This window comes from Chinchilla lanigera, unplaced genomic scaffold, assembly GCF_000276665.1.
Source record: "Chinchilla lanigera isolate Chin_1 unplaced genomic scaffold, ChiLan1.0 scaffold00049, whole genome shotgun sequence".
Taxonomy (NCBI): domain Eukaryota; kingdom Metazoa; phylum Chordata; class Mammalia; order Rodentia; family Chinchillidae; genus Chinchilla; species Chinchilla lanigera.
The window spans coordinates 10,102,832-10,130,809 of NW_004955450.1; the positions used below are offsets into that span (position 1 = coordinate 10,102,832).

At 56.0% G+C, this 27,978-nt stretch overlaps 1 protein-coding gene across 1 annotated transcript in view; it reads left to right on the plus strand.

The window, feature by feature from the left end:
• Igdcc3 (immunoglobulin superfamily, DCC subclass, member 3) overlaps positions 1-18,840 on the plus strand; it is a gene marked incomplete at its 5' end in the record, with an annotated part of 33,772 nt that extends 14,932 nt beyond the window's left edge. Inside the window, 12 exon segments of the mRNA XM_013519046.1 lie at positions 11,017-11,161; positions 11,345-11,475; positions 11,680-11,817; positions 13,189-13,347; positions 14,221-14,386; positions 14,777-15,024; positions 15,141-15,305; positions 15,572-15,763; positions 15,853-15,957; positions 16,350-16,488; positions 16,602-16,809; positions 17,026-18,840. Coding sequence (XP_013374500.1) covers positions 11,017-11,161; positions 11,345-11,475; positions 11,680-11,817; positions 13,189-13,347; positions 14,221-14,386; positions 14,777-15,024; positions 15,141-15,305; positions 15,572-15,763; positions 15,853-15,957; positions 16,350-16,488; positions 16,602-16,809; positions 17,026-17,211 — 1,982 coding nt within the window.
• Between the last annotated feature and the right edge of the window lie 9,138 nt (positions 18,841-27,978).

Genomic DNA, 27,978 nt, shown 5'->3' on the forward strand with positions numbered 1-27,978 from the left:
CGCCCCGCGCCCGGGCAGCCGGGGACGCGCGCGGGCTGCGTCGCCCATCGCACCCCGCTCCCCTCGGGGCCTCCTGGGCCTTTCCCTTTGGAGTCCGGGAGTCAAAGGGCAGAGGCGGGAAGGGGGGACTGCAGCGAGGGGGATGGGAGCCTGACCCCGGCGCTGACCCCCGCGCAGGCAGCAGATGGTCCCACTTACCCAGCGCGCCGCGCCCGGGGGCCCAGGCCCAGCGAGCCCTCCCCGGCTCCCGACCGGCCGGCCCCAGACTTGGGGCGCTGGGCTGAGAAGCCGCCCTGCTCGGGATTCTCAAGAGCCTGGCAGGCCGGGGGGGTCCCCCCCAAGCCCAGCTGAACCTCTGCGTCAACTCCCTGACCCGCCGTGGAAACAGATTCCCGGGCGGCGCGGCAGGAGGATGGATCCAGTCTCTGGCGGTGACAGGAAGGAGCGCCGTGGGGTGTTCGCATCCGAGGTCCCACTCCCCTATTTTCATGAAGACGCTTGCGCAAGGGTGGGGACCTGGGTGGAAGACAAGATGGTGGAAAGGACTGAGCCCGAGGCCGTAAAGTCGGCCTTCAGGCACCAGTTTATGAGGTCTTGTTATTTGCCCAGTGTCTATTCTTGATAGCGGAGGGGGACAGGTCCCTGGCCTGGTCTCTGCCCCTAAGGGACTCAGGGACTCTCAGGCCCAGGTGAAGGGGCAGATCGCTGTGTGAGCACTGGGCTCTGACACTGTATGAGGGCTGGGAGCCAGCCGTCCACAACACAGAGCGGGAATTAGTTCTGCTTCCTTCGGGGGATGTGGAAGAGGGAGGCGTTTATAGAGAAAGGGCAAAAGAGTTCCAGGGGCTGGCGATGCAGCTCAGTGGCACAGCGCCTGCCTGGCAAATGCAAGGTCCTGAGTTCGATTCCTGGTACAAACAAACAAACAAGAAGAATTCCAGGCAGAGGGAGCAGCTCCAGCAAAGGAATATGAGGATGAGCACCTGTGAGCATCCAGGGAGTGGAGAGCTTCCCTCACATGGTCATGGAATCACGTGGCTATAGAAGCAGCTGATGTTTGAGGCTGGGGAGACGGAAGGACCTAATAATAAATACCTCGAATGTCATCCCAAGCGGAGCAGACTTGACTCAGGGTCACAGAACCGGTATCATCTTGGTTATTCAGGAGGAGAATGCACTGGAAATGGGGAAGCTGGACGTAGAGAAGCAATTACGGAAGCAGTTGGGAGCGCTGAGCCCGTAAGCCGAGGCTATGAGATGGATCAGGATTTGGGGACCAGTCAGCCATAGGACAGAGAGGGAAGGACAGGACAGTGACTCCTTGGTTTATGATTGGGGCACAAAAAGAGTGTTTCTGGAAGATACAAGAAAGATAACCTCTAGTAGGCTGGGTGTATGGATTCCTTTAAACTTATGGGAAAACTCCTGAAACCCTTTACAGAAGTTGGCTCCTAGGGCTTTTAGAGACTTCTAACTGCTAGAGGGCAGCAGTGAAATTCCCCAAATAAGTCCATTTCCAGGAGTGGCCTGGACCATACCCGCCAAGAAACTGCATGATCCCCCCCCCCCCCCCGTGGATGTGGACTTCCCTGCTCCCTAAAACAGATAAAGCTTACTGTGGAGAGTCGCTGGGGTGGAGGGTGTGCAGACCTCCAGCGACCGAGAAGCCTCCTTGAGCCACCAGGGATTCTGTAGAACAGCAGCGTGCCCAGAGACTGGGTCGGAGTTAGAATGGGGCTGTCTTTCTTGGTGGAGAGGGACCGTTTACCAGTGAGTCCTAGAATCCTAATGTTGGTACGCACCTTGGAGAGTATCTTCTCCAGCCTGCCCCATTTCCATTTTACAGACGAGAGCCCCAAGTTGGAATGAAAGGGCACACCAGGGACCTGTGACAGGGCCCGGCAGAGTCCCGGCTTGGCTCTCCATTCCCTAAGCCCTACTCTACTAATCCCTACAAATCCTAATATATGGCTGTGGAAATTTGGGGGAAGTATCTGTTTTTGTTGAGTTGTCCTCGTGGTCATGTGAAAGCAATTTATTTAATAGCTCCAGCCTGGGCCCCCTAACCAGACGCCCTTCCTGGACGTGAGGGAGATCCGGTGTCCTGACCAGAACAACGGAAGTGAGGGATATTGTGGGACTGGGCAGGTTTACATAAAGGAGATTGGTGACCCTGATACCAGCAGAGACGCGCAGTCTGAGGAGAGAGGCTCTGCTGTGGGCCTGGACATTTTCAAGTCGAAGGCAGAGTCCCAGACTGACTCCCAGGCCCTGGGCTGCACCACTGGCCGATGGGTGGAAGCAGGGTGCCCTGAGGGCTGCAGCAGGATGGCACTTTATACAAAGGAGGGAACCGAAGCTCCTGAGATGGGCTTTGACTTTACCAAATTCACACAGCCAGGTACTGAAAGAGCTGGGTCAGTCTCCCAGCCACCCCTTCACCCACAGACGTGCTGGCATTTCACAAGCTTTGCCTCTGTGCCCTGAACCAGGAAGACAGAGGACCTCTCTGTGTTGTACAGCCCAAAAGAATAACCTACAGGAGTAGCCCTGCAGGCCCCACCCTGGAAAGGACCTGCAGCTTCGCGTTCCTAGAGGGAAGCGTGGAATTGGCCAAAGAAGCACCACCCTGAGACAAGCATCTTGGCTGTTTATTTACCTGTGTTAATGGGACCCAGTGTGCACGGTGTCACTAGTGGGGTGACAGCGGCTGCCTTATCATGCTGCTTGTCTACGTGAGTTACACTCTATAAAACCACCAAGTCCTGGGGCAATTAATTTACAGCACAGCCTGCCTTGTAGGGGGTGTCCGAACGTGAACGTGCGGAGGACGGTGTTAGGAGGGTCTGAGGTACAGGGTGCCTGTGGGTTTTCCTGCGTGAGTGTCCGTGGGCCTCGTGAGTCTCATGGTTTACAGTGATGTAAGTCACGTTTGACCTCCCGGCTTTTGTGGGTCTGTTTTTCAGAGCCATATTGCTGGTACTTTTATTCTTCTGATTTTTTTTTTTCCCAGTACCAGGAATCGAACTCACAACCTCGCGCTCGCCAGGCAGGCGCTGTGCCACTGAGCTAAATCCCCAGCCCCCTGATGTTTTTTTTTTTTTTTAGGAACCTGGGTGGGAACATCTAAGGACAGGGCCTGTGGATTAGGGAGATTTTTCTTTCAGGGCAAGGGTTTAAACCCAGGGCTTCACACATGCTATGCAAGGTCCATACCCGCCGCCCCAGGACAGAGGGGATTTGCTCTGGGGATGCAGAAAATCCTGCCGGACACTCAAGTTCAGGAGGTGTTTGCTGAATGAGTCAGAGTGGGCTCAGTGAGTCCTGTGTAAAAATAGGAAAGGGACGGTGTCCCCAGACACACATCCAGGACACTTCTCTGACCCACGGTCTGGTGCCCTGGATGGAAACAGGGCGAAATATCTGAAATTAAGACTGCTTTTGACAACCTAGTCGTGGAACTATTGGGCTGGTCACAGGGAGTAGAAGACCTTCCTTTCCCTCCTCCTTCCCCAGATTCGTGGGAGGCCACCCCTCCGTGGTCCACCCTGGCAGGCAGCTTCACATCCCCCTGCAGGCCGAGCGTGGGCAGGGGAAGCCCCTGGCTTGGCTTGGGGGAAGAACTAGCACCTGATTATGGGGCTGAGTGCCTGGAAAGCGGGGCTTTGAGAGGGTCAGTCCCCTCGGGCTGTAAAAGCCCAGCAAGGGGCGGCGGAGCCCAGCCTGCCTTGGACCTGCTGTGGATTCCAGGGTTGGAGGCTCATCCTTTCCTGCGGAGGCCAACAGCTGGGCGCAGGGACTTTCCCGAGGTGAACGCAGCCGCAGCTGCCTCCCGCCTCTCCTCATCCAGCCCCCCCCCCCCCCCCCCCCCCCCCCACCCCCCCCCCGCAACCCCTTCGTTTGTCAGAGGTGGCTGAGGTGGCTTTGGAGAGGGGAGAGATGTGGATTTACGGCCAGCCGCTGACTTGAAAGACAAAGTTGCCTTTTGTGTTAGGATTGGGGCGGGGTGGAAGGAGGTGGGAGGGAGGGGCTGGGGTTCAGGGGCCCAAAGCAGTGGGTGAGGGGCTGGGGGAGGCTGAGGAGGGAGACAAAGGGTTGCAGAGGCCCCGCAGAACAGGGTCACCAGGCAAAGACCCAGATGGATCGGCTGCCCCCAGAGAAGCCGGGCAGGGCCTCTGACCACTTCTGGGAAGCCGCCACTTCTGGGAAGCCTATTCCAACACCCAACCCCACCCAGCCCCTGCTCTGAACATACTCTCTGGACTCAAACTCTCAGTTGAGCTCTCAGAGTCTTCTTGGGAAGCCCAGAAGGAAATCCAGGTATCCCAAGGGCTGCCTTCCCTGTCCCAGGTGACCACAGGCCCTTGTCACTGAGCCCAGTCAGAGGCTGACGGGAGACCCACATGATAGGGATGACCAGACCAGGGCTCCCTGAAGATGGGGCACTGTGAGCAGGTTTCAGGGGTCCCTGCTACCACCTCATGAGGGCTTTGAGGGATTTAAAAAGCCTGTGAGGGAGCCTTGGCTGGCTTCCCTGCCCTCCGGGGGCCGTGCTGCCCCCCGGTGGCCGTCCCCTGTGGCTCCGGTGGGTCTGGGCGGGGACCAGGGCCGCAGTCGGGCGCCTGAGTTCAGCAGGTGTTTTAACTACACCTCGGAGAGTCACATCCAACCCCCGGAATGAGCCTGGCCAATAAAGGCATGAGTTTATGGGCTTCGTAAACATTTTACTAGAGAAATCAAGGCCTCAATTACCCAGTGGCCTCTTCCAACTGACAGCTCCTCGGCTGGGGCCTCTGCGCAGCCCACGGGCGGCAGGATGACAGAAGAGGCCGAGCCCTGGTTTATACTCTGCCGCGCCCCACCCCCAAGTGACCCCCCTCACTGTTCAGGCCTTGGAGATGAGTGTCCTCCCCACACCTCTCAGCCTCCGCCTCTCCCAGGGAAGATGGCTTCCCCCCTCGGAAGGTTAGCCCCAGCCCCGCTCTTCCAAAACTCCCAGCTCCCTTTTATCTCAATAATTTATTTATTTTTTATTATCTTGGTAATGGGGATTGAGCCCAGGGCCTTTGCACTGAACCACTTCCCTGCTCCACTTTTAATTATTTCTATTTTGAGACAGGTCTCACTAAGTTTCTAAGTTGCCTAGGCTGGGCTTGAATTTACACTCTTCCTGCTTCAGCCTCTCAGAGGGGGTGCTGGGACTGCAGATGTCTGCCGCCACGCCCGGCTTCTTTACTCAAGATTTAGCCATTTCTCCCCAACGATAAGTAGCAGGTATTGACTGTTTGCCAAGGACTGTGCCAAGCACTTTACAAATGCCTTATCAGATTCCCCGTAGGCAGCAGCATTAAGTGAGAAACAGGCTGTGGGAGGTAGTGCACTTGCCTAAGGCCATGTGGCTCAGAATGGTGGTGCTGAGATCCAAGTATCTCTCTGTCTGCATCCAGAGCCCTCTCTGTTTCCTGTACCTCTGCTGAAGTTCTGAGCAGGTGTTCCCCTCAAGGAGGCCTTGTCGGAGGTGTGTGACAGCCGCAGTGTAGGACTCAGTATGGGCCTTGTCCTCTGTCTCCATGTCACATGGCCGAGAGGAAGCTTGGGAGAGGTCCTCTCTGGGGGGAGCGCAGCAGCCGGGAGAGCAAGCCGGAGAGAAGGTAGCTGGGGCTTGGCAGCCTTGGGTCTGGACCAGAGCTGCCTGCCAGTACTTTCTGACGTGACTGTGTTATTTTCTTGGGGATGCAACCAGTAGCCACTTGTGGCTGTTGAACACTTAAAATGTGGCTAGTGAGACTGAGGAACAGAATTTTACTTTTATTGATCAATCGATTTATTTATTTATTTATTTATTTATTTTTTTTTGTGGTACTGGGGTTTGAACCCAGGGCCTTCACACTGAACAAATTTTGAGACAAGGTCTCGCTGAGTTGCTAAATTGCCCAGGTTGGGCTCAAAGTTGTGATCCTCCTGCCTCAGCCTCCCAGAGTGCTGAGATTATAGATGTGCACCACCACGCCTGGTTTATCTTAGCTGTTCTTAAGTGTGCGTAGTTCTGGGGCATTAAGTATGTTCACATGGTTGTGTGACCACTACCGTACATCTCTAGGACTCTTGTAAAACTGCAAGATGAAACTTTTGCTTCCTGTTGAACAATATTATTAATAATAATAATACCAATAATTCCCATTAAACCATAACATAAGTTTCTATTTACCCTTCTCCCAAGCCCCTGGCAACCATTATTCTTTCTGTCTCTATGAATTTGACTACCCTAGATACCTCATATAGAAGTAGAATTTGTCTTTTTTATGACCAACTTCTCTCTGCATGCTATCCTCAAGGTCCACCTATGTTGTATTTATTTATTTATTTGTCTTTTTGAGACAGGGTCTCACTCTGCAGTTCAGGCTGGCCTTGAGCTCACTTTGTAGCCCAGGCTGGTCTCGAACTTGCAACGATCCTCTTGCCTCAGCCTCCCGAATGGTGGGATTACAGGCGTTTGCCACCATACTCAGCCTCTTTTTAAATATATTACATTTTCTTTTTTTTTTTTTTAGACTGAATCTCACTGTCTAATTCAGGGTGGGCTTGAACTCACTATGTAGCCCAGGCTGGCCTCAAACTCACAGCAATCCTCCTGTCTCAGCCTCCTGAGTGCTGTTACAGGTGTGCACCGCCATACACGGCTTATACCACGTTTTCAAAATGTCTGTGTTATGCTGATGGTCTACCTCAGTTTGGACTGATCACATACGAAGTACTTCCCAGTCGGCCACTGCACAGTTGGCTTTTTTTATCTGCAGGTTCCGAATTCTAGATTCAACCATGATGGATTAGAAATATTTTTTCAAAAAGTGGGACCTGGGGGTGTCTAACTCAGTGGTAGAGAACTTGCCTAGCATGTGGGAGGCCTTGGCCTCCAGCATGGCCAAAAAAAAAAAAGAGCATTTATACAGACTTTTTGCCATTATTCTCTACATAATGCAATATAGGAACAATTTTCATAGCACTTATGTATCAGAAGTAATTTAGAAAAAAAAGAAATAATTTAGAAAAGATTTAAAATTATAAAAGAGGATGTGCATAGGTGGTATGCAGGTACTACAGTGATTTATATAAAGGCCTTGAGCATCCACAGATTTGGGTACGTTTAGGGGATGCTGGAACTGACCCCCTGTGAATACTACGCCAGTGGGTAGCAGTGGGATCTTGTGTAAGCAGAAATGTTTGGGGGTTTTTGTTTTTTGGTTTTTTTTGTCTTTTTGAGCCAGGGTCTCGCTATGCAGTTCAGGCTAGTCTTGAGCTCACTTTGTAGCTCAGGCTGGTCTTGAACCCACCACAACAGATCCTCCTGCCTCAGCCTTCTGAGTGCTGGGATTACAGGCATGCGCCACCATGCCCAGCTGCAGAAATGTTATGCAGTTGTCTGAGGAGTTGTCTGAGGAGGTGCTGTGGTCCCTGGTCCTTGGCAGGGACAGATACTTCTTAGGAAGCATTCCTCTTCAGGTACACAGTAGCTCCTTTTGAATGGCTGCATAGCAGGGGCAGTCTGTGCCTCACACCTCCAGTGCCGCCAGCTTTCTCAAAGGATGTGTTTTGAATTCTCCATCCACAAGGACCACAGGGCTCTATCATCACATGCTGGACAGGAGTCTGGCTGTGGCTGAAGCGTGGAAGGCCGGAGCTTCCTTCCAGCGCTTTGGCTCGACCCTCGGTGGCCCTGCTGCCTGTCTGGAGCCTGTCTAATCAGATCCAGGCCTGACCTTGCCAGAGGTCCTGGACCAGGAGCGAAGTCCCTACCCTGCTCCCTGAGCTGCCCTAGATCTGGCTCTCAGGAGACTCCTCCCCTCAGGGTAATTTATAGGGGTGTCCAGGAACCGCTTCCTGCCGGGTCCTGCTCCCTGCAGCCCAGCCAACGGCCCGGCAGGGCTGGGAGCCTCCTTGCTAGATTGCTTGGGGACAAAGATGCTTTCTTTTTCCTTTTCCCGTTGCTTTCTCTGCCCCTCCCACCAGTGAGCCTCCCAACCAGTGCCTGTTGCCCGGTCCAATCCCCCAGCTTGAAGCGAGGGACCCAAAACTGCCCCCACCAGGCCAACTAGTGTCAGCGGGAGTATAAAGCATCAGCAGGCAACATCATGATAGCACCCCGGGGTGACTTGCTCAGAGACCTCAGAGGTCCAGCCCTCCATTCAGCTACCCAGGGACCCTCTCTCTAGAAAGACAGTGTGAGGGACAGTCCCTGGCCCCAGCCCAGCTACCTGGCTCAAACCAGAGCAAGAACAGACTTGTGAACCAAGCATCTTCCATTCTGAGACTGGAGGGAGGCCGAGTGACCTTGAGATCCTTCTTCCCCAGCCTTGCAAGGAAAAAGGAACTCATGGGCAGGGCCTGGTGGTGCAGGCCTGTAATCCCAGCACTCGGGAAGCTGAGGCAGGAGGATTACTGTGAGTCTGAGGCCAGCCTTGGCTACATAGTGAAAAACTTGGTCTCAAAAACACGAGAAAGAGGGGCTGGGGATTTAGCTCAGCGGCAAAAGCGCTTGCCTGGGAAGCGCAAGGTCGTGAGTTCGGTTCCCGGTACCAGAGAAAAACCAAAAAAAAAAAAAAAAAAAAAAAACACGAGAAAGAAAAAGGAGCGTGTGGAGGAGCTGAAGGTGGCTAAACTGAGTCGCCCTCCTGTGGCTGTGGCTCCGGACAAGGACCTTTGTGTACGCTGTGTACCTGGTCCCCAAGCGAGGCCCGGGCTCCCCAAGGGGTATGCAGGGCTGATCAAAGTGTGGGGAACGGAGGGAAAATGGAGCCGTGTGTGAGGCCAGTAGGGGCCCCAGGGGTGGTGTTAGGAACTGTCCCTTGGCCTCCTTGCCTCCTCTTTAACCATAGAGAAGAAGCTGTTGCAGCGGTCAGTCTTCTCGGGGGCCACCTAAAACTTGCTGAGGAGACACAAAGACACCCCAGCAAAGGCCTCAGTTTCCCCTTTGCAAAATGAAAGAATTTGCTTTGAAGTGGACTTTAAAAGACAAACCTACTCTCCGAGCACTCAGAACAGCACCCAGGACCACTGACGGACAGGTTGCTCTGATGGGAGGACGATGGGGCTGGGGGGCCCCCAGGGAACCCCAGGACCTGGCCATACCAGGATGAGGAACACCACCCTCCATCCCGCTGGCTCCTTCTAGCGCTAGCGTCCGTCTGCTGAGTCACACTCAACCACACTGTGTCCGCTATTGTCACGGTTAGTCGGGTGGGTAGGTGGTGGGGTCTCAGGAGACGAGACTTCTCCCCTCTGCACACCAAGAAGCAGCAGCCCCTTCCCGGTCTCTGTCCTCGGGCCAGCTCCCAGCGCTGGGTGCCGCTAGGGAGCCCTGAGTGGGGGCCAGATGCACAAAAGGCTTCGGTTTCTTAATGAGGTGCAGTCAGCAGAGCCATTAGTCCCGCCCCGGTCCCTGGGGAGCTGCGAGCTCCTCTCCAGCTGGAGGGAGGAGGGAGCAAGCAGCTCCTCAGCTCTCAAATGGGGGGTGCACAGATGCAGACCCGTGTGTCCTTGACACTCCCCAAGCCTGTGACCAGCCTTCTTGGGGTTTGGGGGTACAGACACTAAAGAGGCTCCTTTGGCCACTGAGCCCCCTCCACCCCCTTTCTCCCGGGATGGCCTGCAGGGCTTTGGCCTGAGACTGGGCCAGTGACAGCCGGTGCTTGCTGGGGGTCCTCTCACCACGCTGGTGGGGGCACCCGCTGGGCTACCCCCACCCCAGGGCTCAGGTACTGTCTCTAGGAGCTGTACCTGCACGGAACATGCGTGTTGGAAAATGCACACAGTACCAGAGTCACACACCAGCCACAGGAGCTGCCGGATGCAAGCCCCCATTGCCAGCCAGGTGCCACCCAGGCTACATGCACACGGCACATCCCCACACGCATGTGTACAAAGGCACACACCCATCCCTGCACTCCCAGGAGGCCCCCAAAGAGGAGGAGGCAGGGCGGGGGTTTTATGCATGTTTATATTTAATGAACCACATGCAAATGAGATGGAGAATGCGCCATAAAGGAGCCAGCCCCCAGGGACTCTGGGTGGAAGGGCACAAAGGCCCTGGCCTTTCCAGCGGCCTGGAGTCCACAGAAGGCCTGTGGCTCGAGGAGGCCTGAGACAGGGTGTTGGGGCTGTGAGGAGGGAGCCCGGAGCAGGAGCAGTGACAAGCTGCAGTGTCCCCGCTGCTGTGAGGGAGGGCTCCTTCGGGGAGGGAAGCAACTGTCCCAGTTGATGGAGTGCCTGAGGGAGGGGCCGCCCGCCTGGACAGATGGCGTGCCGCCTTCCGCACTCGAAGCAAAGTGGATTTTAATGCAATTGCAGCCCTGGTCCCGAAGCTGGGAGCCCGGGTGGGTGGGGCCCTTCCCCCAGCCTCCCAGGGAAGGGCTTGGGCATGGGGATGATGAGGGGGAGGAGGACACTTAACCAGCCTCATGCTGAGGGGCACGGCGGGGGTGCGGTCCTGTCACAGCCCCTGTGCACCAGACCAGCGAGTTCAGATCCCCCAAAAGGTGGAGCGGTCCCTGAATATTTATGACACATTGAAATGTAGATTGGTAGGTTCCACGTCTTCTGAGAGCTTGTCTCCCTGGGCGGTGCACCACCCTCTTGGGCACATGGAGAAACTGTGGAAGAGCCAGGGAAGAGGGGTACAAAAGGCAAGGAGAAGGGACCCTGGTAACCAGGGCTGGACAAATTCGTGATGTCCCTGCTGGGCCACACTGGACTCATCAGTCCCCTCCCCGGGCCTCAGTTTCCCGTTTGGTAAAATGTGGAGCATAACACTCAGGTCTTGCACCCTGTAGGAGGAGTTGGTGAAAATAAATCCAAAAGCAGCCGCCAAAGTGGGGAGCAGACTTGGGGTAGGGCTTTCTCTGGGAGGCCTTCTTGGGTCAGTTCTGGAGGACCCCTGTGCACACAGCCGGAGCTGTTCTGGTTGAAGCGTGGTCGTCCTGGCCTCCCCAGTAGGTCTCACCCTCCTGCCTTCTCTCCCAGCCATGTCGGACTTCCACGTGCACCCGCAGGCCACCTCGGGCGAGGAAGGCGGTGTGGCCCGCTTCCAGTGCCAAATCCACGGGCTTCCCAAGCCCCTGATCACGTGGGAGAAGAACAGAGTACCCATCGACACGGACGACCAGAGGTGAGTTCCGCGGGGCAGGGACAAGAGCCCGCTTGCAGCTCCGCCCTGGGACACCGTGGCCTGCACTCTAGGCTCAAGGACCTCTCCGAGACGATAGCGTCCGGGACAGCGCACAGGGCCTGGGCTGTGTCTCTGATACTCAGTGGCCCACCGTGCCAACGGCCATGCTGCCCCTGTCCCCAGGTACACGTTGCTGCCCAAGGGTGTCCTGCAGATCACAGGCCTCCGGGCCGAGGACAGTGGCGTCTTCCACTGTGTGGCCTCGAACATCGCCAGTGTCCGGATCAGCCACGGGGCCCGGCTCACGGTGTCGGGTGAGGGCGCGCTGGCCTCGAAGCGCATGCGCAGAGCTTACCTAGCGCGGGCTCCGAGCTCGGCTGCGGCTGGCAGTGCGGGAGGACGCGCGCCCCCATGAGCCCTGGGCTTCCCCCAAGCCCCCGTCCTGGTGTCTGTCCCAGCGGTGGGTGGGGTGAGGAGGAAGTTCCCCTGGAGTGAGGGAATGTGCGCTTGTCCTCCAGGCTCGGGCTCTGGGGCCTACAAGGAGCCAACCATCCTGGTGGGGCCTGAGAACCTCACCCTGACGGTGCACCAGACCGCGGTGCTGGAGTGCGTCGCCACGGGAAACCCGCGCCCCATTGTGTCCTGGAGCCGCCTGGGTGAGCCTCGGCCCGCAGCCTGGCCCCTGGGGAGGGCCGATCTGGGGTCCCATCGCCGGCCCTGGGGGGACTCAGAAATCCTGTCTGTTCTCCGTGGGGGTCAGTTCCCTCCTGCGGCCTGGGGCGGGTTGGGTCCCCAACCTGCTGTCCCGTTCCCCTCCCCCTACGGGGCAGGCTTAGCTCCCTGGGTTACCCTGGCATCCTGCTCCATCACGGCCCTGGACCCCTGCCTGCACCAGCCCCTGCCCTCTGTCCCCTGGCCACACCCCCGGCCGTGCAGTCCCAGGTCCCTCACACTCTCAACCGCACTGTGAGCCCCCCAGCCTCTAGCCTGGCCCCCTAAGTCCCCCAGCCTAAATCCCTGGGCAGCTGAAGGAAGAAAAGAAAGGGTGCAGATGGGCCCACATTGTCTGAGCCGAGAGGTCACCGGGGGAAGGAGACTGTGAGGGGTGGGGTGGGGTCGCATTCACAGGGACACTGCCACATTGTAGCAGCTGAGTGACGGGGAAGGAGGGGCCCCAGGCGGGATAATGGAGTAGATTTCACCACTTCAGGGCCTGAATGGGGAGCTGTCTCCTTGTGTTCTGACTGTGCTAATCTGATCCTGGGGTGGGGGGAGGGCTTGGGTCCTTGGGAGAGGCTGGAAAGAGTGGCCTCATCATCGGGAGCAGCCACTGGGCCCTGCAGGGACCATCTGGTCCCACATTACCCAAAGCGTGATCCATCAGGAGGGAAAGAAAGCCTCCATGGCCTGACAAGTTTGGGAAACCAAGTTCACCAGGTCTTTTGACTGCAGGACTTCTCAGAGCGTTCCTATCAGTGGCCATTGCAAGCCAGCACCCAAGAGTGCAATGGGTATTTGAACATGGAACTTTTTTAAAGAGAGAAGTACCAGGCTGGGTAATTGAATCCAAAGCCCATCCTGTATGGCTTGGGAAACAGGAGAGGAGGCTTGCAGGTCAGCCGTGAGTCAGAGGTGGCGCTGGGGTCAGATCCCAGTCCCTGCTGCGGCGCAGGAGGGTTTTGCCCTTCTCTCTGCTGTTTCTAGGCAGAGAAGGTGTTGCTTCAAAGAATGCGGCTTCCTTAGCCAGAAGTGGTGATGTGTGCCTGTAATCCCAGCACTGTGGGAGGCTGAGGCAGGAGGATCCTAAGTTTGAGCCCAGCCTGGCAGCTTAGTGACTTAATGAGATTTTGTTTCAAAATAAAAAAGGACTGGGGATGTAGGTTAGTGAGAAGGCCCTGGGTTCAATCTCTAGTACTAAAAAAGAAAGGAAGGAAGGAAGGAGAGAAAGAGAAAGAGAGATCAGGGCTCTTGAAAGGCTGGTGGAGGACGCCCCCCTCCTCTGACCAGGCTCGGCCCCCCCTTTTCAGATGGCCGCCCCATTGGGGTGGAGGGCATCCAGGTGCTGGGCACGGGGAACCTCATCATCTCCGATGTGACGGTGCAGCACTCGGGCGTCTACGTGTGTGCGGCCAACAGGCCGGGCACGCGGGTGAGGAGGACGGCTCAGGGCCGGCTGGTGGTGCAAGGTAGGACGACATCCGCGCGGGGAGGAGGGAGCCCTGTTCCCGCCTCCTCAGCACCCTGTGTCACCCCTGTCCCGTGCCTGCCCTCAGGCCCCAGGCCAGGCAAAGGCAGCAGCTCTGCACCGCAGGAGCACATGCTGGGGACACAGCGCCCTGGTGCCAACCCTGCCCTCCACCCCAGGAGTCATTGCAACTCTGTCTCTGCTGGTTGTCCCCCACCTCGTCACACACCTCCCTCCTCTGCGTGCCGTTTCATTCACACGTGTGGCACTGCCACGCTCACACCTGCCTGCCTGTCATTTTCACACCCAGCACAGCCCCGCCCACCTCGCATGCAGAACCCCCCATCCCACCCCAGCCCTGGGCTCAGCCGTCCCTGTGAGCTGGGCTTGCCGTCCCATTTCCAGGGGTGTCCTGGGGCTGCTCCCCACTCGAGACAGCGGAAGGCATGGGAATGGGGGAATCAGGAGCTTCAGTGCGTTTGTTTGGCTTTCTGGGTGCTCTTAATCCGTCCAAATGAAGGTGGCAGAGCTTTCCATTTCTGGGTGTTAATGGAGGCTCGAGGCCTGGGATTGAGTCTGGGGACCAAGGAGGGGCAGGATCCAGGGCTCATCCATCTCCGTCATTACCACCCGGGAGGTACAGCCAAACCTATTAGCACGTTTATTTATTTAATAATTTCCTGAACGGGGAGCTCAGCTTGATCGCCTTCGGTACACACATGTCACTCTTTTGGGTAGTCGTTAACAGAGTGTCCTGTCTTGGGTCTGCCCGGGGTGGGCGAAGGAAGGAGCTGAAGGGGTCCCCAGGGGTGGCTGCAGCGAAGGGTGGGCCCACCTCCACCCCCGCCACCCCTCGCTCTTCTCTGTGCCCCAGCGCCAGCCGAGTTCGTGCAGCACCCGCAGTCCATCTCCAGGCCGGCAGGGACCACGGCCATGTTCACCTGCCAGGCGCAGGGGGAGCCACCGCCCCACGTCACGTGGCTGAAGAACGGGGAGGTGCTGGGGCCCGGAGGCCATGTGAGACTCAAGAATAACAACAGGTAGTATGTCCTGAGTGCCGGGTAACACCCGGGGACCTGAGACAAGGGGTCTGTAGATTGTACCTCCCGCCAGAGCAGAGGACTGAATGGGGAGGATAGAGGTGTGGATTTTTTTGTTGCTGTTGTTCTTTGAGACAGGGTCTCGCTATGCAGTTCAGGCTGCCTTGAGCTCACTATGTAGCTCAGGCTGGCCTCGAACTTGCCAGTTCTCCTGCCTCAGCCTCCTAAGAGATGGGATGATGGGGGTGCGCTGCCACACCAGGCTGGAGATGCACATTTGAACCCCAAGCCTGCCCCTTGCTGGCAGGACTCCTCCACCAGATCTGTCTTCTGGAGGGACTCTGGGGCATGCTGGGGTCTGAGGCCCTGAACACTCCCTCCTCCCTGCAGCACGCTGACCATTTTGGGCATCGGCCCCGAGGATGAGGCCATCTACCAGTGTGTGGCGGAGAACAGTGCGGGCTCGTCCCAGGCCAGTGCCAGGCTGACGGTGCTGTGGGCCGAGGGGCTCCCCGGGCCCCCACGCAATGTGCGGGCCGCCTCTGTGTCGTCCACCGAGGTCCGAGTGTCCTGGAGCGAGCCCCTGGTCAACACCAAGGAGATCATAGGCTACGTCCTGCACATCAGGAGGGCTGCGGGTGGGTCGGCAATCCCGCCCCTTCTCCGCCCTGCACCCGGCTGCCCTTGTGTCACCAGTGCTGGCAAGACTCCCGCACATCCCTTACACTCCCCTGCCCGCCCTTTGCCTGGCCAGATCCTCCGGAGCTGGAGTATCAGGAAGCAGTCAGCAAGAGCACCTTTCAGCACCTGGTGAGCGACCTGGAGCCCTCCACAGCCTACAGCTTCTATATTAAGGCCTACACACCAAGGGGGGCCAGCTCAGCCTCCATCCCCACCCTGGCCAGCACCCTGGGAGAAGGTGAGACCGGGATATCAGAGTAGGACCCCAGGTACACATGTTTAGGTTGTGCACTGCACCAGGGGTCTGGCCCTGAGACTAAACAGGGGCTGGATATTCTTGTGGGAAGGGGCACTCTTTTCTAATGCACGGGAAAGTACCCTGTGGGCAAATGCATGCCCAGGGCCAGCGGCCAGAGAACTGTCAGGCTGTGGGGGTCCAGGAGGGAGGTGGAAAGGCAGAGCTTTGGCTGAGTACTCACACCGTGGCCTCTTTTTCACCCCAAGCTCCTGCCCCACCCCTGCTTTCTGTGAGGGTCCTGGGCGGCTCCTCCCTGCAGCTGCTGTGGGAGCCCTGGCCCCGGCTGGCCCAGCACGAGGGCGGCTTCAAACTCTTCTACCGCCAGGCGGGCAAGGCCTCCTTCACCGGCCCCATCCTGCTGCCCGGAACTGCTTCCTCCTACAACCTCAGCCAGCTTGGTGAGGGGGCTCCCCTGGGCGGGATGCAGGGGGCAGGGAGTGCCTGGGGGGCAGGGTGGAGGGTCACTCAGCACCACCCACTTCCCCAGACCCCAGCGCCGTGTACGAGGTGAAGCTGCTCGCCTACAACCAGCACGGTGACGGCAATGCCACGGTCCGCTTCGTGTCCCTCCGGGGGGCATCGGACAAGACAGGTGAGAGTATGGGACTGAGGCTGGGACCCAGGAAGGATGGGGCCGAGGGGACCGAAGCAGGCAGAGGATAAGGGGGCTGTCCTCTATAAAACAGACATAATAATACCTACTTTGTAAAGATACAGCAAGGCTGAAGCAGTCCATGTAAAGTGCTATCCTCTAAGCCCAGCACTCGGGAGGCTGAAGCAGGAGGATTGCAAGTTTGAGGCTGACAGAAAAAGTGCTATTACCAGTACTGGGCACAGAGTTAGTGCTTCATAGTTGGTAAAAAGAACAGAAAAGGTTGGGCCAGGGTCACGGAGGCAAAATTGCAGGGGTCGCAGAGAAGGACTCCTCAAAGGCCGGATGTCTGGGGGTGCTTCGAGCCCAACCTGCCCCTCCTCTCCCCTCAGCCCTGAGCCCACCCTGCGACTGCCGGAAGGAGGAAGCTGCCAACCAGACATCCACCACGGGCATCGTCATTGGCATCCACATCGGGGTCACCTGTATCATCTTCTGTGTCCTCTTCCTCCTGTTCGGCCAGAGGGGCAGGTGGGTCCTGGGCTGGGAGGGGGCTGGCTGGGGGCGGAGATGGCCTCGGAGGGGGGCCTGGGGCTGGCCCTGTCCTCCGGCCCTGCCCCGCCTAAGTCTTTCTCACCCCGTAGGGTCCTCCTGTGTAAGGATGTAGAAAATCAGCTCTCGCCTCCCCAGGGTCCCCAGGGCCAGAGGGACCCTGGTGTCCTGGCCCCAAATGGCGTGGCCCGGGGGGAGCGGGGCCAGCTGGGGCAAGAGGAGAAGCACGTGGACACCAAGGAACTGGAGCAGCTGTGTCCCCCGGCAGGAGCGGCAGGGTGGCCAAGCCCCAGGCCCACTGTGAGTGCCCACACCCCTCGCCATGTCCCCTTCCTGCCCCACCAGCATGGCGGCCACGGCCTTCGTCACCAGCCTTAGCCAAACTCTAGATCTGCTCTGGTCCCAAAACCCAAGCCAGGCAGCGAGGCCCTGAGGCCTTAAGCCTGGGGTGGGGGGATGCGGTGTGAGACCGGCCCTCCTCGTGTGACACCTGTGTGACTGGCCCTGTCCCCGCAGGACCCCACAGGCCCTGCCATGTGTGAGGAGACCCAGCTGTCCATGCTGCCACTTCAGGGGCTCAGCCTTCCGGACGGGAGGACACCAGAGGCCGTGGACCCCGTGGTTGTCCGGCCACCCCAGGACGGAGGCCACGGTCTCCTCAGTGAAGGACAGGCTGCCCAGCCAGCTCGCCTGGGACAGTAGCCAGTGTCTGGCCAGCTCTGGAGGCGGGAAGCCCCCCGATTCTCAGGTCACAGGCAAGATTTTCCTGTCATGTGGGAGTCAGACGGCCCTGGGGGTGGCCCTGCATTTCTGTCCTGACTACAGGAGGGGACCCCTCTGGGAGATGAGGGGTCCCTGCAGGAGCCCCCGTCCCTGGCTGATGTCTGGCCACTGCTGCCTGGCACCCACGTGACTTGGAACCGAGCTAAAGTTTTCCTTTAAAAATCAAAACTGAAAAAGAGAGAGAAAGAAGAGAAAGGAAGGTGAATTAGACTCCAAAAATTTGCCCCTGCTGCGCCGGGCCCGACATGGTCCCCTGGCCGACCTCGTTTTCTCAGGATGGATTTTGCTGTGTTGGCTCTCAGCACCTACCTCAGCCGGAATGAATGTCCTCGGGGAGGGGACGGCACCCCGGGCCCTGCCCCTCAGAGCCGAATGCACGCCTACCTCAAGCCCCTCCGTGGGCTCCTTTCCCACCCCCTTGTTGTCCAGAGTTTAAGAAAAAAAAGAAAAAAGAAAAAAAAAAAAAGCGAGCCCCCATGTCCAGGTGTGAAAGAAACTGTCTACCTCAAGGCCCGAACCTCTGCGGCCATGCTGTCACTGGACCTTCTTCCTGGCCCTCCTCCTCTTCCTCCTCCACTGCCCGCAGCTCTCCAAGAGAGGAGGCAGAGTGACCAAGGGGGCCAGAAATAAAGATGGAATGGGTCAGAGAGAAAATGTGAAAGAAGCCAAAAATGAGAGGAAATTTGCTCCTCAAAGTCTGAATTGTCCCAAACTCGCCACCTCCCAGGCCTGCTGCCTGTGCTCCGTCTCCTGCCACCTGTCCACTCCTGTGTGACCCTCTCAGCCTGCCCACCCTCCACCGGGCTCCCCGTGGCCGCCCCCCCCCGAGGCTGGGACATCACCCTGTTTGTGCCTCCTGTCCTGCACATGCAGGACCCGGGCCTGGCCTGGCCCCCGGAATGTACCACGTGTGGGACAGTGGCATGCGTGTCCCCGGCGGAGGTGCCCAGGCCTCCGTGTCGTGGGCCGCGGTCACCCTGGCCCACCCGCTGGACGGTAAAACCACCGCTGTGAGCAGATGTGGCCAGGAGCTATTTTTATACGAGGTGTGTTTAAGGGTCATGTTCCTGTGACTTTTTGTTTCTCTTTTTCTGTTGTGTTGTTCTTTGAACTACTTAGGTAAAGAAGAAGGAAGGAAAAAAAAAAAAAGGAAACAAATACCTATTTTTGGTTACGCTCAGAACATTTTTTAAAATAGCAGAAAGAAATTTTTTTTTAAAAGAAAACGAAAAGATAAGTGTATTTCTTAAGGATGAGATTAGAACATGAAGTTCTGACAACCCCCACCGCCACAGCCCTCTAGGGACACCCCACCCCGAACTTTAGTTAATTAGCTGAAGAAAGTAGAATTTGTGGTGTTTTCCTAGAACACTAGAGTTGTATCCATGTGGACTCCAGAAGGGCAGTCCCTCCCTTCTCCCGAGTGACAGTGTCCCCTCAGTCCTGGCCCCTCCTTTGAGAGGAGGGGCTGGGGCCCACTTGGCCTGGCTTGGGTTTTGTCACACTCTCCTCATTTTGACTGAATAAAAGTCCTGTTGCCAAAGTGAACCCCGAGTGTTCTGGTGGCTTTGTCAGGTCCTGGGGCTGGGGCGCTGGGCAGGCGGGACCTTCCCGGGCCAGAGCCTGAGATGGTGCCGTGAGCTGGCACTGGCTAGGTCTTCACACACTGGGGCAAGTCATGCGTCCTCGAGCACCTTGCCAGGTGGCTGCGCTAGTGACCGTCATCTTAGTTGCAGAGATGTGACATCAGGAAAAGAGGAAAGAGGGAAGGAAAGGCCCCAGGTCTCCCCTAGCCAGGCAGGAGCAAGCTCCAGGCTGGTGGCCAGGCCCAGCCACCATGCAGTTCTCCTGTGAGGAACCCAGGATGCCACCGTCACGGCAGACGAGTAACAAGCCCTCCCAGCTGCCGCAGGGGCTGGGTGCCTCTCACGAGTTGCCTCTGAGAAAGGACTATTTTCCTTTTATCTTAAGGGTGAGGAAACAGGCTCTGACTGGGTGACCCTTTCCAGGGCCCACAGCCAGGACCCATGCGTGGCCAGGCCTCTTGTTCTTCCACTGTCCTCTGGATCCAGCTCCTGAAGCCAGGGGTCGGGGCTATTGAGGGTCACCACAGGATGAGGGGGCCTTGGCTTCGTGGCAGCCATATTGACAACGAGCTGGAGGTCCCAGCTGACCTCCAGCTTAGCCAGGGCCAAGGGAGTCGGGCAGCCGCTGTGGGATGGAAGGTCAAGGCTCACTGCGGCTTGGGGAGGCAGGAGCTCAGGAGAGCGGGACTCCTGAGGGGCGCTGGGGTGCTGGGAAGCGGGGCTGGAGACAGGACGCTGACTGGAGCAGAAGCAGCCACAGGAGCTCCACCTGTGCCCCGCCCTCAAAGAAGCACAGGGCCCTTTTGCTCCCCTGGCCCTCTGGAGCTCCCTGGGAGAGCCTGACAGGAGTCATGGGCAGAGAGAGGAAGGGCCTTGGTTGCTGAGGGACGTGGCTTGCCTGTCAGTCACCGTACGCCATATGCCACCACCATGATGCTGAAACTGGCCCCGGCTATTGCTCCAAAATGCCCACAGAGGGGCTGGGGATTTAGCTCATTGGCACACTGCCTACCTGGCAAGTGCAAGGTCGTGAGTTCGATTCCCGGTACTGGAAAAAAACAAAACAAAACAAAACAACCAAAATGCCCACGGCCTGGCCTGACCCTGCCAGCCAATGCCTTTTCTCCTCGTGCCTGAGCCCCTTTCTCTGGGTCTCACACCTGCTCCAGGGGGCTCCCCCACCACCACACGGCCGTGGTGCCCTGGGCCACTCTGGTCCTGCGTCTGTCCCCTGGCCTCCAAGTCTGGCTCCAGTGCTCCCTTAGCAACTGCTGAATGAAGGCCTATGGCAAGGGAGGGGGCACCAGCACAGAGCTACAAAGGAAAACCCTTGGGCCCAGTCCCAGGCCGGGCTGGCTTTGTCTTGGGTAAATCCACGGAGTTTCATTGTGGAATCTTGGGGTCATCACTCCCATGGCCACCAAGTCCCTGGTCAGTGAGGCTGAGGCTGGGTGTGAAAACTGGGGCCCAGGGGAGCAAGGAACAGCGAAGATTTCCCTCCCATCCCCAGCAGGGGGTCGCCTTTATGGGGTGGGAGGGGGTGTCCCTAACACAGCTGGTGGCTCAGCTGGCCACACGCTTTCAAGCTGTGCTACCCAGGTGCAAGCCCAGAGCTCATGGCTGCTCCAAGTAGAAGTGCAGCCCTGGCCCGGGGTGTGGGTGCCACAGCCCAGCCAGAGGGTGGGAGCCGGGAGGGCTCGAACCCCTGGCTCTGCCATTCCGGTCACATAACCATGAGCAGATAATTTCACTGCTTTAGGCCACAGCGAGTGGCCTAGTGCGAGGTCATGAGTTTGATTTCCGGTACTGGAACCCCCCCCCAAAAAATGATAAGGTGGTCCTAAAATGTATATGAAATCTGACCTCAGATGGGTAAAACAACCTTGAGAACAAAGAACAAAGTTGGAGGACTCACTCGTCCTGATTTTCACGCTTACTACAAAGCTACAATAATTAAAACAAGGGGCTGGGGATTTAGCTCAGTGGCACAGCACCTGCCTGGCAAGCGCGACGTCCTGAGTTTGATTCCTGGTACCATAAAAAAACAAAAACAAACAAAAAAATAAATAAATATTTAAAACAGTGTGATTGGCACCAGGATAGACATATATACCAATCAAATAGCACTGAGAGTCTCACATTGATGGACTTTTTTTTTTAATGAGGGTACCAAGCCCATTCAATAGAGAAAGAATTCTTTTCAACAAATGGTGCTAGGACAACTGGATTTTTTTTTTTTTTTTTTTTTGGCAGGTACCAGGAATCAAACACAGGATCTTGCACTTGCCAGGCAGGCAACTAAGCCTCTGAGATATGTATCCCCAACCTTTAGCACAACTGGAGAGAATCACACTCAAAGAAGAGAATTTAGATCCCTACCTCACACCCTATATTAAAAAGTTTGTTCTGAGGGTTAGGCTCAGGAGTAAGCTACCTGCCTAGCATGCACGAGGTCCTGGGTTCGATCCCTTGCACAGCCAATAACTCGGTGAAGTGTTCCAAAGATCCAGTGGTCTTTTCTTCAGTATAGTGTTTTTGAAACAGGGTCTCACGCTGTAGGTCAGCCTAGCTTTGAACTCACTGTGTAGCCCAGGCTGGCCTTGCACTCCTGCCTCAGCCTCCCACGTGCTAGGATCGCAGGTGAACAGCAATGCAGCAGGCAGATGCACTGGAATAGGCAGGGAACATGTGGGAGGGCAAAGTGCCCCTTCGTTGGAGTGGGGAAGACGTCGGATGAAGAAGAAACTGAGCTGAAAGGGCTCTTGGGCCTGGCCTGCCCTCCCAGGAGCCCACAGAGCATCTGGTCCCAGCAGCTGTCTGGGAGGGCTGCACCCAGATGGCAGAGGCTGTGACTGGAGGGGTTTGCTGCCACCCTGTGGAGACAGAAAGGATTACAGCCATGGGGATGGAGGCCTGCTTCCAGCATGTCAGGTTCAAAGGAATCGATTAGGTTGTGTTGAGCCCCAAGCAGAAGAGCGACAACCCTGGGGGAGCTCTCAGTCCGCAAGCTGGAACACAGATAACCACAGCCTGTCCAAGTGCTCGGATGAGCCCCAGCCACAAGCCAAGGGACGGAGAAAATGTGATCCCCAAGTAGTGGATTAAGGAAGCTGTGAAGCGGGGAGGGGAGAGGGCAGCTGGGGCCGGGGCCAGCACTGAGGACACCCTCACTGTACGTCCAAGCGAATGACGACAGGATTTGGGGGTCCGAGGAAAGCGTTCTGTGGCTTTGCAGGGGGAAAGGAGTCATGGGGTGAGGCTGGGCTTTCTGGGGGAGGGGAGGGAGCCCTGAGGCCCTCTTCCTCCTCCTTCCCTCTTCACCTTCCTCTTGTAGGGCCCTGGGGACCGAATCCAGGGCCTTCACACTGATCTACATCCCCAGCCCTTGTCATTTTTTTTTTTTTTTTTTTGGTTTGTTTTTTGTTTTTTGTTTTTCTTCTGGTACCAGGAATTGAACTCATGACCTTGCCCTTGCCAGGCAGGCGCTTTGCCGCTGAGCTAAATCCCCAGCCCCCCTTTGTCATTTTTTAGAAACAGCATCTCATTAAGTCACTAAATTGCCTCGGCCAGGCTGCCATCTTTGATCTTCCTGCCTCAGCCTCCCAGAGCTGAGATTACAGGTGTGTGCCAAGACAGCTGGCTCAAGGGGCCCTTCTGTGCCCGTGGTGATGGTGATGTCTCTGCCATTCTTGCTTCTGCTTTTTGGTCACCTCCAAAACACAGAAGAGTCTTCCCACGACCTTATAGTGGGCAGGGCTAGACCTACTGTGACCCTCCCCTTTGGCCGATGAGGAAACCAAGGCTCCGCCTTGTCCTAAGCTGTCTGGTGATCTGTATCCAGGTGCAGAGGAGAAGGGGAATTGGGCAGGGTGTTGAAATTAGTGTCAGCCCACTCAGGGCCCAAGGGACATTTTCGCAGGTGAGGTCCCCAGGTTAGAGGACGCACGTGTGCAAGACATCAGCAACAACAGCAGCAGCGTGGAGCAGAGCAGAGCGCAAGAGCACAAGCGCCACCTGCGTCTTTACTGTATAATTCTTATACAGGTTGTCGTCTCGTATTTACATTCTTACATAGTGTGTAACCAGTGCGTGCGTGTTTGTCCAATGTTAAGTCGTGGTTACATAACTGTGTCCCACTGTGTACCTGCGCTAGACAAGCAGGGTCACATCCTCAGGTGGCCTTAGACGCCCCTGAGCTTTGCAGCAGTCGGAGTGGTTCCCCACACTCATTAAAATGGAAGATCTCTGTTTGAAGGGTCAGGAGACACCCAGGAATATCAGACACTCCCCTCAAGTAGTGACCTGAGATGCGGACGGATCAGGAACCCACCATGGCCCCCATTCCCCTGGGGCAGGGCAATGCCGTTAGCCTGGTTGTTGCAGTCTCCTTCACAAGAGACGGCTCTGTCCAGTGCTTAGGAGCAGGGCTCAGCTTTGTCACCCCGGCTGTGTGACCAGGTCATGTGACTACAGAACATCCCTGGACTTGTGCCTTCGTGGCCTCCCCGGAAGCTGTGGATCGGGCTTCTGCGAGCAGCAAACAGGTTCCTGGAAGTGAAGCGCTCAGGCCCGGTGCCTGTTACTACTCCCCAGGGCTTCATTCCATACACCTGTCATCAGGGCCCCGCCCCAGGCTTGTCCTGAATCTGTAAGGGATTCCTTGCACCTCGAACCTTCCCGCCACCAACCCAGCTCCCAGATCCTTTCAAACACCACAGCCCCCACCTGCTGTCCTCCCAGACCCTCTTCAGCAGGACCCTCCTTCTTTTTGTTTTGTTTTTTTTTTTGTTTTTTCTCCGGTACCGGGAACCGAACTCACGACCTTGCGCTTGCCAGGCAGGCGCTTTGCCGCTGAGCTAAATCTCCAGCCCCAGGACCCTCCTTCTGTGTCGGCCTCTGCACCTTGCTCATCTGGCTGCCCTGATCTGCCCATGAGGTGCACAGGGTCTTTATCTCTTTATTACCTGATGGTGCTGCCACAGAGTAGCAATAAATTCTCCACAAACGCATGTGAAGACAGCCAGAAAGAGGGAAGGAGAAAGAAAAGAGAGGAAAAGGAGAGAAGAGAACTGGATAAGGTGGTGCGTGTCTGTAATCCCCAGCTACTCAGGAGGCTGAGGCAGGAGGATATGGAGTTTAAGCCTAGCATGGGCACTTCAGTGAGATTCTGTCTCAAAATAAGTTTGTTTTCTTTCTTTTCTCTTTTTTCCTTTTTTTTTTTTTTTTTGTCTTTTGTGAGACAGGGTCTTACTATGCAGTTCAGGCTGGTCTTGAGCTCACTTTGTAGTCAGTCCAGGCTGGTCTTGAACTCGCAATGATCCTCCTGCCTCAGCCTTCCGAGTGCTGGGATTATAGGCGTGTGCCACCACGCCTGGCTTCAAAATAAGATTTCAAGAAGGCCTGGGGATGTAGCTCAGTGGTAGAGTACTTGCTTATAATGTGAACCTCCAGGTTCAATCCCCAAAAGAAATAAAGGTGAAGCCAAGAATGAGTTAAGATAAACTTGCTTTAAATGGTGTGATGGTACATTCCTGTAACACCAGCACTCGGGAGGCTGAGGCAGGAGGCTCGTCGCAAGCCTGAGCTATTTAGTGAGTTCAAGCCCAGCCTGAGCTATATAGCAAGACCCTGTCTCAAAAAAAAAATGAAAAAATAAAACAAAGATCAACTTGCTGTAGCAGTTGGAACGCAGCTCTCAGTGTAGAGTACTTAGTATGCAAGGCCTGGATTCAATCCCCAGCACCAAAAAAGAAAAGCTCTCTTCCAGCTTTTTTTTTTTCCCTCCCTAACAACTTCTGGGAAGTAGACATGGGGACAAGGGACATCAATTGGTAATTTGCAAATCTTCCTGGGTCATTTTCATCCTTAAACTAGGGCACTGAAGCAGACCGAAACCTCAGTATAGCTCTGGGCTGATCCTTCATCTCTCTGAAGCACAGCGACGGGATTTAAGTCACTGGCTTGTTATGAGGCTCAAAAATAACCGGGAACTCCTCGGCACATGGCGGACGGTGAGCACCCAATACATGTAGCCATTGTGAGGGCAGCAGCTGTGTGAGTGTAAGAATTCCAGACGTGTGCGAGGCAGGACTGTGCCCGGCCGCTGCAGGAAGGGCTCCTCCGGCCTGGAGAGACACCTACTGTCCTCGAGCCTGCAGGGCCGGCGGTCACCTGGAGGTCACAAAGCTTTCTCCTGTGCCCTCCCACAAGATACACAGTAACGACTCCTGATTGCCTGATTAAAGGAAGCGGATGCACAATTAATTTCAATTTTCAACCCCAGGCCCTCCTCCCACTCCTCCCTTCTTTCAAAAAGAATCGCACGCCTTCCCATTTACACACTGAACCAACATGGAATTTTCCAGTGGGTTCTGTAGCCTTTGAAGTGATCAGCCCAGACTATTGATTTATTTCCAACTAACCTCTCTCTTTGAACCCAGAAGGGTCAAGGTTAATTATATAATAAAACAGACTGTGCCCAGCTGCCCCAGTGAGGGGTGCAGGGAGCCCCCTGGACCTTTCTGAGCCGACGCTTGGTGGATCAGATTTCTGATCCCTTCCCCAAGTCTTTTTCTTCATCAGGGCCCATTAAGAAGAAGAGGAGAAAAAACCCGAGCCCTCATTTCCTCCCTGAGAGATAAATTTTAATTTGCTGGAAACCTATAAAGGGGATCTAAGCCAGGCTGCCCCCTTTGGCTGGAAAATCTTGCTAGGAGCCCCTGTCCTGGAGCTGGTGGGGACCAGGGGTGCAACGGGGGAGGGGAGCCAAGGGCTGAGGCCCTGGAGCTGGCCTCTCCCATAAAGAAGGCCCCAGAGAAGCCCTGCTGCTGGTACCGTGGCCAGGTCTCCACGGAGCCTTTCCTGCTGGGCACAGACCTCTCAGTCCTCAGCTGCCCCCCAAGATGGGTGCTCTCATCACCCCCACAGGCTCTGAGTCACACCAAAACCCAGTTCCAGGTACCAGAGATAGGAGGTGGAAAGGTCAGTTTTGAAACCCAAACTTTTTCTGCTTGCAAAATGTGTTTTCAGTTGGCGTGGTGACAGATACCTGTAATCCTTGCACTCTGTTGGGAGGCTGAGGTGGGTGGATCACAAGTTCAACCCAGCCTGGGTAACTTTAGTGACTTTTTGAGACCCTGTCTCAAAATAAGACATAAAATAAAGGGCTGGGGATGCAGCTCAGTGCAAAGACCTTGTCTTCAACCCCAGTACCACTTAAAAAAAAGTGGAGGTCCTTTCTCACATGCCCCCCTCCAAAGAAAGAACTTCCTAACTGCTCTAGTTTGGATCTGGATTGATTCTTCCCAGAGGCTCACATGTTAAAGATGTGGTCCCCCGCCTCTGATGCTACTGGGAGGAGATGGAACCTTTAAGAGGTGGAGCCTTGTGGCAGGAAGTAATGTCATCGGAGGTGTGGTCTATATTGGACACACCCCTCATCTTCCTGACCTCCCTGAGGTGCGTGGCCTCCTCCCCATGTTCCCACCATGATGGAAGGATGCTGCCATGGCCCAAAGCACAGGGACGAGTTGCCAGGAGTTGAAACCTCAGAAACTGTGAGCTAAAGTAAACCTTTCTTTTAAGCTAATTATCCCAGCCATAGGCGTCCCTTAGCTCATGTGCCCAGATGACCCACCATGCCCTGCCCAGCCGGGTTCCCTGACCTGAGACCCAGCCCTGGCTTCCCCATGTTCTCTGGTTCCAGCATCCTGATGTTTCAGAAGGCACAGGGCGGAAGCCTGCAGAGTGCACCCAGGGTGAGCCTGTTTCGTGCTTCTTCCTGTGGGGTATTTCTGTTTTGTCTTTGCTTTTGTTTGTTGTTTTTTTTTTTGAGACGGACATGGTCTTGCTATGTCATTCAGGCTGGCCTTGAACCTACTGTGTAAATCAGGCAGGCCTCGAACTCACAGCGATCATCCTGCCTCAGCCTCCTGAGTGCTGGGATTCCAGGCGAGCAGCACCACACTGGATATTTCTGGCACAAACAGTTCAGAAGCAACATGGACCTCTTTGGTGTCCATGAGGCCAGCTCATCCTCTCTGGAGCCAAGGCCTGGAATCTTCAGCCCTGAGGTCAGTACTCCTGTCCCTGTCTGGAGGCTAAGTCAGGACTGGCCGCAGGAAGTGTGGTCTCTGGGACTTTGGTGGCAGCTGAAACCCAGCCCACCCCCCAGCTCTCTCCCAGGCCTCCCCCAGAAGGGTCTGTGTTTTTTTGTGTGTGTTTTTTTGTTTTCTTCCTTTTTGAGACAGGGTCTCGCTACCCAGTTCAGGCTGGCCTTGAGCGCACTTTGTAGCCCAGGCTGGTCTCGAACTCACAACAGTCCTCCTGCCTCAGCCTCCCAAGTGCTGGGATTACAGGCGTGTGCCACCACGCCCGGCTGGTCTGTGTTTTTGTCAAGGCCCAAAGCCCGCATCTCCTTCTCCGAGAGGTCTCTGTAACTCCCAGGTGGAATCCACTGCTCCTCCTCTGCCCCCTTTGCGTGGCTTGTCCCAAGTATCAGACCTCATATGGTGCTCAGGAGCCCCAGCCCAGCACCACACTCCATTGCAGTTTCTCTGTAAATATTTGTTGAGTAAAACAAGAGAGCCCAGTCTGCTTTGCTGTGAACCTCGGTTTCACCTTGGAAACGAAAGTCCAGCATCCAAAAGTGAATGGAGGAGCTGCTAATGTTTTTGTTGAATAGCCTGGGAGAGGGGTCAGGAGGAGTGAACGTTGTGTGTCATACACTAAAGTGTCCCAGGTATTCTCTCTGGAGCCAGGCACAGTGGCACATGCTTGTAATCCCAGTTGCTTGGGAAGCTGAAGCAGGAGAATCACTTGAGCCCAGGAGTTCCAGACATTCATCCTCAGTCGACCGATATTTAAACACCCTTTTCCATGCCGTTTCATGGTTCCTCATCTGCAAATATCTCATCTTCCGCCCAGTCCCTTCCCAGGGGTACCTTTGTCACCAGTTTAGCATACCCTTCAGGCTGTCTTGTATGCAGTTGTAGGGTTTGTGTGCACCCAGATGATCACTCTGTAGTACACCCAATAGTGCCCTTGATATTTTTAAAATGTTCCTAATTTCCGGCACTGTAGTGCCCATCCACCCTTATTA